At 33.5% G+C, this 14,934-nt stretch overlaps 1 protein-coding gene across 1 annotated transcript in view; it reads right to left on the bottom strand.

The window, feature by feature from the left end:
• LOC123937021 (bifunctional heparan sulfate N-deacetylase/N-sulfotransferase 4) overlaps nucleotides 1–14,934 on the bottom strand; it is a 293,098-nt gene that overhangs the window by 125,180 nt on the left and 152,984 nt on the right. The window contains exon 4 of the mRNA XM_045997495.1: nucleotides 4,550–4,704. Within this exon, the coding sequence (XP_045853451.1) occupies nucleotides 4,550–4,704 (155 nt within the window). The remainder of the gene's footprint in view (nucleotides 1–4,549; nucleotides 4,705–14,934) is intronic.

The raw sequence follows: 14,934 nt of genomic DNA, 5'->3' as shown, positions 1-14,934 counted from the left end.
TCATAATCCCAAATTTAAAAATATACCACAAAACTGTAGTGATCAAAACAGTATCATATTGACACAAAAATAGACTGTGATAGATTGATAGAACAGACTAGGGAACACAGAAATAAACTCACAATTATATGATCAATTAACCTACAGCAATGGGTGCAAAAAATGCAATGAGAAAAAAGTCTCTTCAACAAATGGTGTTACGAAAACTGGACAGCTATATGCAAAAGAATGAAACTGGACCACTTTCATATACCATACACAAAAATAAATTCAAAATGGATTAATGTTTTAAATGTGAAATCTGAAACCATAAGACTCCTAGAAGAAAACATAAACAGTGTTTTTTGACATCAGCCATAGAAACATTTTTTTTTTAGATATGTCTTCTCAGGCTAGGGAAACAAAACCAAAATGAAACCTTTGTGATTACAGGAAAATAAAAAGCTTCTGCACAGCAAAGGGAAATCAACAAAACAACAAGGCAACCTACTGAATGGAAGAAGATATTTGCTAATGATCTCTCTGATAAGGGGTTAATATCCAAAATATATTAAGAATTTATACAACTCAACACCAGAGAAACAATCTGATTAAACAATGGGCCCAGTACCTGAATGCACAGTTCTCCAAAAAAGACACAAATGACCAATAGACACATGAAAAGATGCTCAGCATCATTAATAATCTGAGAAATACAAATCAAAACCATGATGAGCTATCACTTCACAACTCTAATAATGGTTAGAATCAAAAAGACAAGAAATAACAAACATTGGCAATGACTTAGAGAAAAAAGAACCCTCATGCACCATTGGTGAGAATATAAATTAGTGCAGCCACTGTGGAAAGTAGTATAAAGCCTCCTCAAAAAACTAAAAATAGAAATATCATATGATTTAGCAATTCTGCTACTGGGTATTTACCCAAGGAATATGAAAACACTAATACAAATATATATATATTTGTATATATATATATATATATATATATATATATATATATATATACCCCTATACATGTACCCTTATGTTTATTGCAGGATTATTTATAATAGCCAAGATACAGAAGCAACCCAAGTATCGTCCCATAGATGAATGAATAAGGAATGAATGAATAAGGAAGATGTGGTGTATATACACAATGGACTCAGCCATAGAAAAGAATGGGATCCTGCCGTATGCAACAACAGGGATGAACTAGTGGGTAAAATACTAAGTGAAATAAGTCAGGAAAAAAATGACAAATACCATATGATGACACTCATGTGAAGGATTTAAGAAACAAAAACAATGAGCAAAGTAATAAAAAGAAAAACAAAAACAAAAGCAAACCAGACTCTTAAATGCAACAGACAGGTGGTTGCCAGAGGCAAGGTGGGTAGGAGGGTGGATGAAATAGATACAGGGAATGAAGAGTACACTTGTTGTGATGAGCCTGAATAATGTATAGACTCACTGAATCATTATATTATATACCTGAAACCAATATAACACTGCAAACTATACTTCAATAAAAAATGTTACTGGCAAAAAAAAATGCTTTACAGTAATAAAAGCTCTTCTAAAATGATGAAACAGTAAAGAAACAGTGTTGCAATATATTTCTTTCTTGATTTTTAGACATATTACAACAGAAAATGAACTCTATCCCTACAGAACTGGACAAATACTAAAAATAAAACCATTCTGATTATTTAAATGCTTTTGAAACATCAATATAAAACTATTAATATGTCATTTGAGTCATTTTTCTAAGTGTGAGAATAATTGTGCTTTTGATAATAACCCATCTGACAGCCAAGGTCATACCAAGGAATATCAGGTTGGAATAAAAAAAAAGATATTTGAACACTTTTGATTTTTTTCAGTTTAAATTGGTCATTTAGTTTGAAAATCTCTTTCCATAATTGCTTCAATTGCAACTAGATGAGTATTTCGAGTTGGTCATTGCAAATTTGTGGACTGATGTTGTCAATGATCACAGAATTTTAGAAATGGAATTGATCAGTGGATTATCTGGTCCAGTGCCTTTAGCTGACAGATGAGCTGATATAAATTAATTATCTAAAAACATTGTGCTTAAGAAAATGAACAAGGAAATCATTACGATTTCAGGGGAGAAAACAGAGGAATGAAGACATTGAATGAGATGCTGCCTGTATTAGAACTTGTTACTTAAAGTCAGGACTAAAATATAACCTACTGATATCTCATGTAATGCTTCCATCCTATCCCATCTCCATACTGTTGATGGTTTTGAAGTGTCATCTGGATGTGAAAAGATAATAAATTAATAGGGAAACCATTCCCTGGCTCTCTGGACAACACACTTATTGTCTTCTTATGTTTACAGCTAAAGATGGGTTTTGAATGTCAGTGCTTATAGAGTCCTGAGGAGTTTTATTGAGGTGAACTCCAGAAGAAAAAGAACAATGTCATTTCAGTATGTGTGTTTAACAGACTTCATTTTAGTTGTAATATTTTGCCTATGCAACATATAATAAGATTATTTTTACAAAATGTATTTATAGGCTTCAGTCTAGCATCTAGCCACACTGACTAAACAAATGTAATTGCTCTGAGTGAACTCTAAATAGCTTTCAACATTTCATTACAAAGCAATTACATCTGAGTCTTTCCCAGTGCTTATGGCATGGCTTTTTTAAAAAAGAAATTATACAAACAGGTGAAATCAACCATTATGAAATGTAACCCACATGTTTAAAAAGCAAGCCTTCACAGTGAAAGTGAGATCAGGGAGGGGGGGTTAAGTCAAAAGATAAACAGTTTATTGCCAAGGTAACTGCAAAGAGAGAATTCAGCATGCTTACCCAAGGTAAGTTTGATTTTTGAAAAGGGAATATTTACTTAATTTTACAGTGCTATGAAGTAGTACAAATTTTATTAGACATTCCTTGAAAGTTAAGTGAAGATCAACCTCTTGTAAATCTGTATTTTTTTTTAATTGGCTTTTATAAAGCAAAACATAACTGTGTACTTGTCTGGATTTTGGAAGATCGTAATTGGTTAACACCTATTGAGTGCTTACTGTATGGCAGGCACTGCTCTAAGCATGTATCTTCAAATATGTATCATATCCTCAAATATGTATCCTCTGAGGTAGTTGTTACTATTATCCTCATTGCTATGGGGAGACTGAGACACAGGGTGAGTAACTTCTGTTCAAGATTGATTGGTCATTGATGGAAAGTTGGGATTCAAACACAGGCATTCGGGCCTGTGCCCATGATCTTAATTGCTTTTTGTGCTATTCACACTTACTTGTAAGGATACTGTGCACAGATCTGACACAGGTCTGGGGATTTAGATGTGGAAAGAATGATGAGCCATTAATATAATAACTAAGCATGACTTCATAAAATAACACAGTGCTCATTTGGCCTTAGGTCTGTGTCTCCTAATGTGACTTAAAAAAAACAACAATCAAAGAACGAAACATCAACAACCATGCAGTGCAAATAACTATTTTAAATGAAAACTGCTTATTTTAAGACAGGTTTTAACTGAGGCCCAGTGTCTTTGGGTATGACTATCTGTTGCCACTGTGTGAAGATGTGAGAATGGGCTTCTGAGCATTTTTATGGGGAAAAAGAAATGTTTTTCCTTAGATTGTTAGAGGGATGCATGATTTACCTAATATAAAGCAGGGTGGGCAAACTTTTTCAGTAAAGATAAATATTTTAGGCTTTATGGGCCATATGTTTTCTCTTTTGCAACTACTCAACTCTGCTGGAGTGCAAAAGCAGCAACGTGTAGACAATACATAAAGGTAAGAATGTGGCAGGGTTCCAACAACATTGTACTTCTGTTCATTACAAGTTGAATTTTATATAATTTCTGTGTCACAAAGTATTATTGTGCCTTTGATTGTTAGTTGATCATTTAAAAATGTAACAAACAAACAAAAAACCTGAAGATCAAAAGTATCTTAGCTTAGGGACCAGAAAAAGGAAGCCACAGACCAGATTTGGCCTATGGGCCACCTGATAGTTGGTTAGAAATGCAAACTCTCAGTCCTTTCTGGGAATCTATTGAATCAGAAATTTGAGAATTGGGCCCAGCAGTCTGTGTTTTAAAAAATCTCTAAGGTGAAAAGGATACATACTGCAGTCTGAGAACCATTGGTTCTCAATCATTGCTCTAATGATTCAGTTCATGCATCCATTCATTTCTCCTTACAATAAATGCTTTTTGAGATGTAATTATAATGTATTAGGATACAATGGTAAAGTACTAGATTTCCTCTTCATGGGTACAAGAATAATTCTTCCATAAAACAAGATTGTAATTTTCTGACAATGACCTACTTTTTGAAATACATTTTATAATAATACATGATGGCTCTATACATATAGACACACAGGCCTGAAACAAAATAACACAAAGCAATATGTACCCTAATATGTTTGATGCACTTTCTGATATTGTCTGTCTTACCTCTGTTGTATTTAACCCAGTAAATGGATTTTATAATACACTGATACATCACAACTCACAGTTTGAAAAATATTGCAATAAAATATGCTCACCAGTGCAAATTCCTTGTTAAGAATCATCTGTTCAACCAGAGATGACTCATTGTGGAAGAGATGAGGCTGCATATGGCTCCACATATGAGGAAACCACCAGAACTCATCTACAGACCTAAGCAAAAGGTCATCTCCTTTATCTTCTTCTTCAGTCCCTGTAAAACAGAAAGTTAAAAGTGGTTTCAATGAATATTTCATATTGGTTTGAAGATGATGTTTGTCAGATTTTTGTTATTCTTCTTATTACTGATACATAAATCCTATTTTGCATTGCTTTAATAATAATAAAAAGAAATGACCATAATCTAAATTAAAATGAAGGCAATGTGGCTGGGATGGGGGTGCATTGGAGTAGATAAGATAGCCCCAAGTGCAGATAGTAGTTTGGTTTAGAATTTAGGGGTACTTTGTCACTGACACTGTTTAGGATTGCTAGCATATTGTGAGAAATGAATAAACAGACTTCATTTGAAATTATTTATTTTTGTTTTAAAATTAATAGCTGATAATTCTCTTCCTGATTGCCTGCACAGGGGAACCATGATCAGAGATGATTGTTTTTATTCTTAAAAATATTCTTACATGAGAGTCTAAAATTGAGTTTAAATTTGACTCCTGAAGTTTGTTAACTTTTTTTCTGATTAGAAAAATAAGGGGAACCCTCCTACACTGTTGGTGGGAATGCAAGCTGGTACAACCACTCTGGAAAACAGCATGGAGGTTCCTCAAAATGTTGAAAATAGAACTACCCTATGACCCAGCAATTGCACTACTGGGTATTTACCCTAAAGATACAAACATAGTGATCCGAAGGGGCACGTGTACCCGAATGTTTATAGCGGCAATGTCTACAATAGCCAAACTATGGAAAGTTTGGAAAATTCATCAACAGATGAATGGATAAAGAAGAGGTGGTATATATACACAATGGAATACTATGCAGCCATCAAAAGAAATGAAATCTTGCCATTTGCGATGACATGGATGGAACTAGAGCATATCATGCTTAGTGAAATAAGTCAATCGGAGAAAGACAACTATCATATGATCTCCCTGATATGAGGACATGGAGAAGCAACATGGGGGGTTAGGGGGATAGGAGAAGAATAAATGAAACAAGATGGGATTGGGAGGGAGACAAACCATAAATGACTCTTAATCTCACAAAAGAAACTGGGGGTTGCTGGGGGGAGGTGGGGTTGGGAGAGGGGGAGGGGGTTATGGACATTGGGGAGAGTATGTGCTATCGTGAGTGCTGTGAAGTGTATAAACCTGGCGATTCACAGACCTGTACCCCTGGGGATAGAAATACATTATATGTTTATAAAAAAAAAAAAATTGTAAGGGGAGGCAAACCATAAGAGACTATGGACTCTGAAAAACAACCTGAGGGTTTTGAAGGGTCAGGGGTGGGAGTTTGGGGGAACAGGTGGTGGGTAATAGGGAGGGCACATTTTGCATGGAGCACTGGGTGTTGTGCAAAAACAATGAATACTGTTATGCTGAAAAAAAATAAATAAATAAAAATTGATTTATTTCAAAAAAAAAGAAAAATAACTATATGCTTATTGAATGAAAAAAAACACAGACTAGTGATATATGAATCTCAAAAACAAAACAAAACAAACACAAAGATCATTATCAAGAGCTAACAAGTGGAAACATTTTGGTATTTTTCTTTTAAATCTTTTTCTACTTACTTTTTTAACATGGAGGATATTAGGAGATGGAGAGAAGTGACATGAGGGAAACCAGAGGGGGAGACAAACCATGAGAGACTGTGGACTCTGAGAAATAAACTGAGGGTTTTGGAGGGGAGAAGGATGGGGGGTTGGGTGAGCCTGGTGGTGGGTCTTATGGAGGGCACGTATTGCATGGAGCACTGGGTGTGGGCATAAACAATAAATTTTGGAACACTGAAAAGAAATAAAATAAAATAAAATGAAAAAAAGAAAGAAAAAGAAGTTAAAAATGAAGATATCCTACAATTATGTTTGTCAGATTATGTTTGTCAGATTTTTGCACTACTAGCTATTTACCCCATAGATACAAATGTAGTGATCCAAAGGGGCACCTGCTCCTCAATGTTTATAGCAGCAATGTCCACTATAGCCAAACTATGGAAAGAGTTGAGAGGTCCATCAACAGATGAATGGATAAAGACAATGTGGCATATCTATAATGGAATATTACCCAGCCATCAAAAATGGACGAACACGTACCATTTACATTGATGTGGATGGAACTAGAGAGCAAAATTATCATATGGTTTCACTCATATGTGGAACATAAGAAACGGCAGAGGACCATAGGGGAAGAAAACAAAATGGGAAGTCATCAGAGAGGGAAAAAAAAATCACGAGAGACTCTTAAATATAGGAAACAGACTGAGGGTTGCTGGAGGGGAGGTGGCTAGGGGGTTGGGTTAACTGGGTGATGGGCATTAAAGAGAGCATGTGATATGATGAGCACTGGGTGTTATACAAAACTGATAAATTATTGAAAAACTTGAGAAAGAAAGCTAGAAATTCAAATTCAGTTCAGTTCTGTGCCAAAGTAAGTGTTTTTTTCCACTGCATCAATGACTTTGTAAATTATATTCAAGATATTCAGAGCCTCATTTCTTAGTCTAGAGTGTTCTGGGGGCAGATGTGTGTCCCAGATGGAGGAGTTAGATGATGAAATCCATGGGGAAGAGCCAAAGTCAAGAGTTTTTCTGGGTCTGAAATTCTCAGTGTTAACATGCAACTGATGAATTACTGAACTCTATATCTGAAACTAATGATGTACTTTATGTTGGCTAATTGATTTTGAATAAAATAAAAACCAAATTACTGCATATTCAAAAAAAAAGTTGAGGTCACACTGTAATTACTTTTGTATCCTTACATTTTTTAACATAAATATGAACATAAACATTTACTATTTTGATACCAGTATTTCTTAAAAGTCAAACAATGAAGTCATTAACATAATAGAAACTTGACTTGAGAACTTAAAACTAATGTAAAGTTTTCACGGTCTCTTTAACCCACTGAGCCACCCAGGCGCCCCGTTTTCACGGTCTCTTAAGAAAATTTGTTAATAGTGTTCAAGGCATAGTGAAAATCATTTGTCATGTCATAAATGAAAAGAAAAAAGAAAAACTTACTTCCTAGGGAATTCTCTTTGTTGCAGATACCAACAAATATTTTCACTGTATGAATTATACAGTTTTTGCACAATTTTACAATATACAGTCTGATTTTAAAATATTCTGGATCCATAATGTAAAATTGATTCCTATTTGGTCTCTAGATACTCTAACTAAGTGAAGTAAAATAAGAGTGTGTCTTAGAGTGTGACATGTATTTCTTTGGTTTATTTTTCCATGGTATAGTATGTTTTACAGATGGCTGCTCAACTTAACACTAAGCAAATAAATATTAAAAGTACTTTTTAAAAGAATCTTCTCCAAATGCTTTATTTATGTGTCCCATAATAAAGATTTCACTGATCATGCAGTAAATAGTGCTGCGAAATGGTTAAAGTGTGTATTTGGTATCAATAAATACAGAAGTAGAGTCCCTAAATCTGTCATTTACTTGACTTTGTGATCTTGGACAAGTCAACTTTGGATCTTAGTTTCCTGGCTTAAAATGGGGATGTAAATATCTATCTCACTGGGTCTTTGTGAAAAGTCAATGAGATTGATTTATTAAAGCACTTTATACCATGACTTGCAGATAGTAAGTACTTCATAAATATCAGGATCTCTTTCTTCCTAAAAATAATATCTATGTGTTTATACTGATAGTGTTCTAAATTTGTATATTTTTACAAATTCTTAAAAACATTGCTTACCCAAATTATTAATTTCTTAAAGTCAGAGATTGAATTACTTTAACTTGCACTGTATTATGCCACTTCTCCAAGAAGTGAATAAGTGAGTAATTTGATTCAGTCAATATTAACATAATGTCAGTGAACTTCAGAGCTTTCATATGTCTGCTGAAGTGCATGACAACTTTTGTGTGTATTTATGTATATACATTATTTCTGGGATACATTTCATAATGTATAGTTCTTAAAGGGTATAAGGGCCATCAGGTTTAATTTGGCACTGTACTACTTGTAGCAGTTGCTACTATACAAAGGGTAAAGAAATAGAAGTTTTGAATGTGATGAAGTCTTATGAATCAGTTGAGCAGAAAGAATCCTGAATTTTTATTAACTTTAGCTAAAATTGTTAGTATAACAGGCTTGCAGTTCATTGACTTTGTTAATAAGGAGAATATCAAACATTGAAATCCAAATGGAGAAAAGTTTGTCATTTCCTCAGACGGATTTTAAGTGTGTAGTTTTAGACCAAGTGTTTCTTATGGCCATAATTTAACCCACTGAAGTACCGATTAGTACAGACTTTATGTACATGCATAAAGCACAGACTTTATGTCACATGCAATGAATGAATTGTTAGTTCTCCCACCCTTCTGTTGTGCTTTGAATACAGAATATTTGAGAAATGCTTCCATTCACTTTAAATTTCACTGATTGTTATTAAAAGTAGCAGGAAGCACAAAATGCATACTTGACCAGGAAGAAGGTCAATTACTCAATTCAAAGGAAATTTGCAGACTATTGATATAAACAGATATGACTGATTATAAAATATTAGTAATTTTTATATTAGAGATTGTGTTAATTTATAAATACTCTTCACAAGGTTGAAAGTGATATTTAAAACCTTATTTATTTTTTCACTTCATAGATTAATTTTCTGTCAGCCTTTCTCTTATTTTATATAGGTCTTATAGTTCAAAACCATGTGAGGCTAGTTTGTGACACTAGAAATAGCTTAATGAAAAATATAATACCAAGTCATGCTGAGGGACCAGCAGAATTTCTGATGTTTTAAAATCCAACTAAATGAAAATATTAAATTTTTGAATTACTATAAACACATATTTTTCCCTACTATTAACACATATTTTTCTATACTTAATTTGATATGCAAGGATATAATTTGTAGTTCTACATCACCATAGTTAACACAAGTTACAATCCATTAAAAGAATATGTGTTCATATTTAGCCTTTTACTTCTAATCTGATCTAGATTCAAATCTACATGATTCTTAATTAAAATATAGTATTTTTTGTTCTCACTTAATAGTTATTCCCTTTTACCTCTCTAAGTTATCAATAAATAGTAAATTTCTAAATTCAGAAGTAAAATATTGAAGAATTAACTTTTTTGTTATCACTTGTGGAGGATCTTGTTATGAAATAATAGCATACTTCTAAAAGTTCTTTAAGTCTGCCAATATAAGAATAATTTTAGCAAGGTCTGGGCTATAGGTTAATTCCTACAAAACAACATTAAAATGAAATTTATGGGGCACCTGGGTGGCTCAGCCAGTTAAGTGTCTGCTTTTGGCTCAGGCCATGATCCCAGGGTCCTGAGATGGAGCCCCAAGTTGGGCTCCCTCCTCAGCAGAGAGCCTGTTTCTCCCTCTCCCCTGCCTGTCACTCTGCCTACTTGTACTTTCTCTCTGTCAAATAAAGAAATAAAAATCTTAAAAAACAACAAACAAGTAAAAAATACCTAAGACAAGCCTGCACAATGATCTTTATTTTAAAAAATACGATTTCTAAAATTCCAATGTCTGCATTATTGCTTTTGTATAAGTGTCTGCTTTTTATTTGCTCATTATGTATGAAATATTGTAATTCCTAAATGGCAAGAAGATGTTTGTATTTTCTTTGTATATTGAATCTGGCATGGTTCCATACAGGTAGGTAGGTATGTACTAAACTAATTTTAAATATTACAATAGATAAAAAGAACTGTGGGTGATGAAAATTGATTAAAAGTTACCTATGGTTACCTATTAGTTCTAGAACTGATAAATTCAATGAAGCTGTAGAGCTCAAAATCAATATACAGAAATCTGCCGTATTTCTGTGCACTAATAACAAAATAGCAGAAAGAGAAATTAAGAAAAGAATCCATTTAAAATTACACCAGAAATAGTAAAATACCTAGGAATAAACCTAACTAAGGAAGTGTAATACTAGTACTCTAAAGAGTATAAGACATTGATGAAAGAAATAGATGATTAAGAAATTCCAAACAAATGGAAAGATATGCCATGCTGATGGATTGAAAGAACTAATGTTAAAATATCCAAACTATCCAAAGCAATCTACAAATTCAGTGCAATTGTATCAAAATACCAATAGGATTTTTCACAGAACAAGAACAAATAACCCTAAAATTTGTATGAAACCGCAGAAGACCACAAATAGCCAAAACCATCTTGAAGAAGAAGAATTAAGCTTAGAGTGCCACAATCCCAGATTTCAAACTATACTACAAAGCTATAGTAATCAAAACAGTATAGAACTAGCACAAAAATAGCCACATAGATCAATAGAACAGAATAGAGAGCCCAGACAGAAACCCACACTTACGCAGTCAATTAGTCTATGTCAAAGGAAGGAAGAATATGCTAGGGGGGAAATATTCTCTTCAATAAATGGTGTTGGAAAAATTGGATAGCTATATGCAGAAGAATGAAACTGGACACTATACACAAAAATACTCAAAAAGGATTAAAGATCTAAATAGAAGACCTGAAATGATAAAACTCCTAAAACTCCTAAAGGAAAACATAAGCAGTAATCTCTTTGACATCAACTTCAACAATAATTTTCTGGATATGTTTCCCCAGTCAAGAAAGACAAAAGTAAAAATAAATTATTGGGACTACATCACACTAAAAAGTTTTTGCACAAAGAAACCAACAACAAAACAAAAGGCAACCTATTGAATGGGAGAAGATTATTCGCAAATGATACATCTGATAAAGAATTCACACAAGTCAACACCAAAAAAAAAAAAAAAAATCCACAAATAATCCAATTAAAATGGGCCAGAGGTACTGAATAGACATTTTCGCAAAAAAGACACACAGGTGGCTGAAAGACATGTGAGAAGATACTCACATCACTAATCATCAGGAAAAAAATGCAAATCAAAACCACAATGACATATCACCTAACACTAGTCAGAATGGCCAGTATCAAAAATATAAAAAAAATAATAGGAAGTATTGGTGAGGATGTAGAGTAAAGAGAACGTTTGTACTTTTGGCAGGAATGTAAACTGGTGCAGCCACTAGGGAACACAGTTTGAAGTTTCCTCAAAAAACTAGAAATAGAACTACCTTCCAATCCAATAATTCCACTTCTGGGTATTTACCCAAGGGCGGGAAAAAAAACAAACCAAAAAACCACTAATTGGGAAAAGATACAAGAGCTCCTATGTTTACTGCAGCCTTATTTACAAGAGCCAAGATAAGGAAGCAACCCTCATCCATATATGAGTGGATAAAGAAGATTTGTATATATACACAATGGAATATTACTCAGGTATAAAAAAGAATGAAATCTTACCTTTGTGGACAATATAGATAGGTATCATGTTAAATGAAATAAGTCAGAGAAAGACAAATATCCTATGATTTCACTATGAAATCTAAAAAAACAAAAACAAACAACAATATCAACAATAATAACACAAAGCAGAAACAAACTCATATACAGGTAGGATAAACTAGTGATTGCAAAAGGGGAGGGGAGTGGGATATAGGTGAAACAGGGTGAAAGGGATTAGAGGTATAATCTCCCAGTTATAAAATAAATAAATCACTGGGATGAAAAGTATGGCATAGGGAATATAGTTAATAACACTGTAATATCTTTGGAGACAGATGGAAACTACATTTATCATGGTGAGCATATTGTAATGCATATGACTCTTTTTTTCTGATTTTTAAAAATATTTTATTTACTTGAAAGAGAGTGAGCACAAGCAGGGGACAGGAGCAGAGGGAGAGGGACAAGCAGACTCCATGCTGAATATGGAGCCTAACACAAGGTTCGATCCCACAACCCTGAGATCATGACCTGAGTGGAAATCAAAAGAGGAACACTTAACCAACTGAGCCACCCAGGTGCCCCTGAATATGGTTTTCAAATCACTATATTGTACACCTGAAACTAATATCATACATGTCAATGACACCTCAATGAAAAATTTTAAAAAGTTAACTTCAGAAAATGTGTTCAGTACATTGCAATGCATGTAAAACCTTCAAGAAGACACGTGGCAAATATATTTCTAGGAATGTTACTTGTATCGATAAATAAGTAGGGTTTATCTTTTCATTGTATACCTATGTTTGTTAGACATATATTTCCCTGAATAACTTAGAGAGCACATACATAATAGGTGTTTGTAAGAATGTTATTTCTGTATGTAAGAGCAGTGTTATTTCAGTTGATTGTGTTCCCCACACTGCATTGCAAACGCTCTTTAAACTCTCTTTAAAGGCAAATAAATAAAAATATAAACATGTGTATGGATGTAACCTATAATTTCAAAATTAGAAATTAGAGTGATGTGCATTATTCAGTTTACTTTTTTCATAAAATTTGATCTTATACAAAAGTACTTTTTAAAATAGTAATAATAAACACATAGCACTTAGAACATGCTATCCGTTATTCTCTAGATTTCCATCTAGAGATGCAGAAACTGAGGCACAAAAAGTTTAAGTAACCTGTTTATGTTCACAAGCCTAGTAAACGTCAATCTGGATTTGAGCAAAGCAGTCTGTTTCTAATACCTACTCTGAACTAGTAATCAATACAGAAAATTGAAAACAAAAATCAAAGAGAGGTGAATGAATATAATACCTTTTTAAAAAATTTCATGTTTGAAAGTTTACAGTTTTATATAAAGGGCATATATTTTTGGCAAATGAACTGTCATAAAAAACATTATTAATACAATTTGCAAATATCCATGAAGTAATTGAGTCATATTCGATTTATTATTAATTACAAAGAGTGGCAATGATTGTCACTAGAAATTATGTCCTACAAAAACTAATATTTGTAACAGAAGACATCTTCATGCTGTAATGTATTCATTCTCTGAGTTTCATTGTGCAATTCCAATCAAGCTTTACATATTTTCATACCAAAACATCTTATTTCAAACTCCACGCTTTCATTTTTAACTTTTAATCAACAATATGTTTTCCCTCTTTCAATTTGTCACCCGTGAGGGGCTGACTGCTAGGGAAAGCTTAGGGATATGTCCTTTTGGGTGAGATTGTTTTTAGCATGTGAAGCCAGAGAAACTGAGCAGGAAAGAATACATGGGAAATACAAGTGAGTGGAGCAGTCTAAGAAATGAAGAATCTATCATTATTACACTGGGTATATGTGATTAAATGTCTTCAAAACAATGAGGCTCATCTATCAGCATCCTCATGCACTGGGAAATCAGAACATCCTGGGAGAGAGCTGAGACAGTCATTGTGACAAGGCCATCTTCTAATAGTTACACATCACAGCGGGAGAGTAAGTGTAAGGAGAGCACTTCCCTGATTTGCAAACTTTGCTCCATATAGTTAAGCCTGCTTATAAGAATGTGACTAGATAAGATAGAGGTATGCCCTCCCTGTAGTGGGCATCACCAGTGTTAATTCCACTCTAGAAGAAACCTTGGTATCTCTGAGTAAATTAGTAAGTACTCAATACAATATGATTACACCTTTGAACTATAGTTTGGATGCCTTTCAAGGATTCTACACAAAGTAGCAAGTCAGTAAAAGTGTCATCCTTATGTGAAAGAAAGTAAACTTCTGGCATTTACAAATTTATATATATTGCTTAATCTCTAAAGTGTGCTATCAACATAGTGTAACAGAAAAGAATTTTTCTTTTGTTTTTTTTTTGTTTGTTTGTTTGGCTCGTATCGACATAGTCGAAAGAGTCAATAAGGTCTTCTTCAAAGATATAATTAAAATAAATTTTTTGTATCTTCCTCCAACAACCATCCCTGTGATATTAACTAGTGTGTTGTTCGTTTCCTGCTGGATTTGTACTGTATACATGTTCAGGATCATAAAGAAGAAATGAGAAGTGTTATAACCTGCTATCAACATTAACTCTGTGAATGTCTGGCAGCTTTAATGGTTCTGAATATGAAAAGCAAATAAAAGAGCTGAGGCAGTTATCCAGATATATTTCAAACAAAAGAATGGCTTTACTTGCACGATATAGCTATTTAAGACCAAATAGTATTGTTTGTATGTGAACTCCAAATAATCCCATAATTTTTCCTCTGCATGAGTAGATATAGCTTTTAGAGTTATCTGCTTTATAACTTCAGAATCAGGGCTTCTTAGGCCTGAATTCATTTCTTGAGGGGGCTTTTGAAGATTTACAAAACCATGTCTATTTTCAAAATTGTAAGTTGGAATTACTTTGCTTGTGCAGATATGATGACCCAAATCTCTTTCTGCAAAATGTCCTTTTAAAATATGC

This window comes from Meles meles, chromosome 2 (assembly GCF_922984935.1).
Source record: "Meles meles chromosome 2, mMelMel3.1 paternal haplotype, whole genome shotgun sequence".
In the NCBI taxonomy this organism is placed as follows: Eukaryota; Metazoa; Chordata; class Mammalia; order Carnivora; family Mustelidae; genus Meles; species Meles meles.
This window is presented reverse-complemented; position numbering and strand designations above follow the sequence as displayed.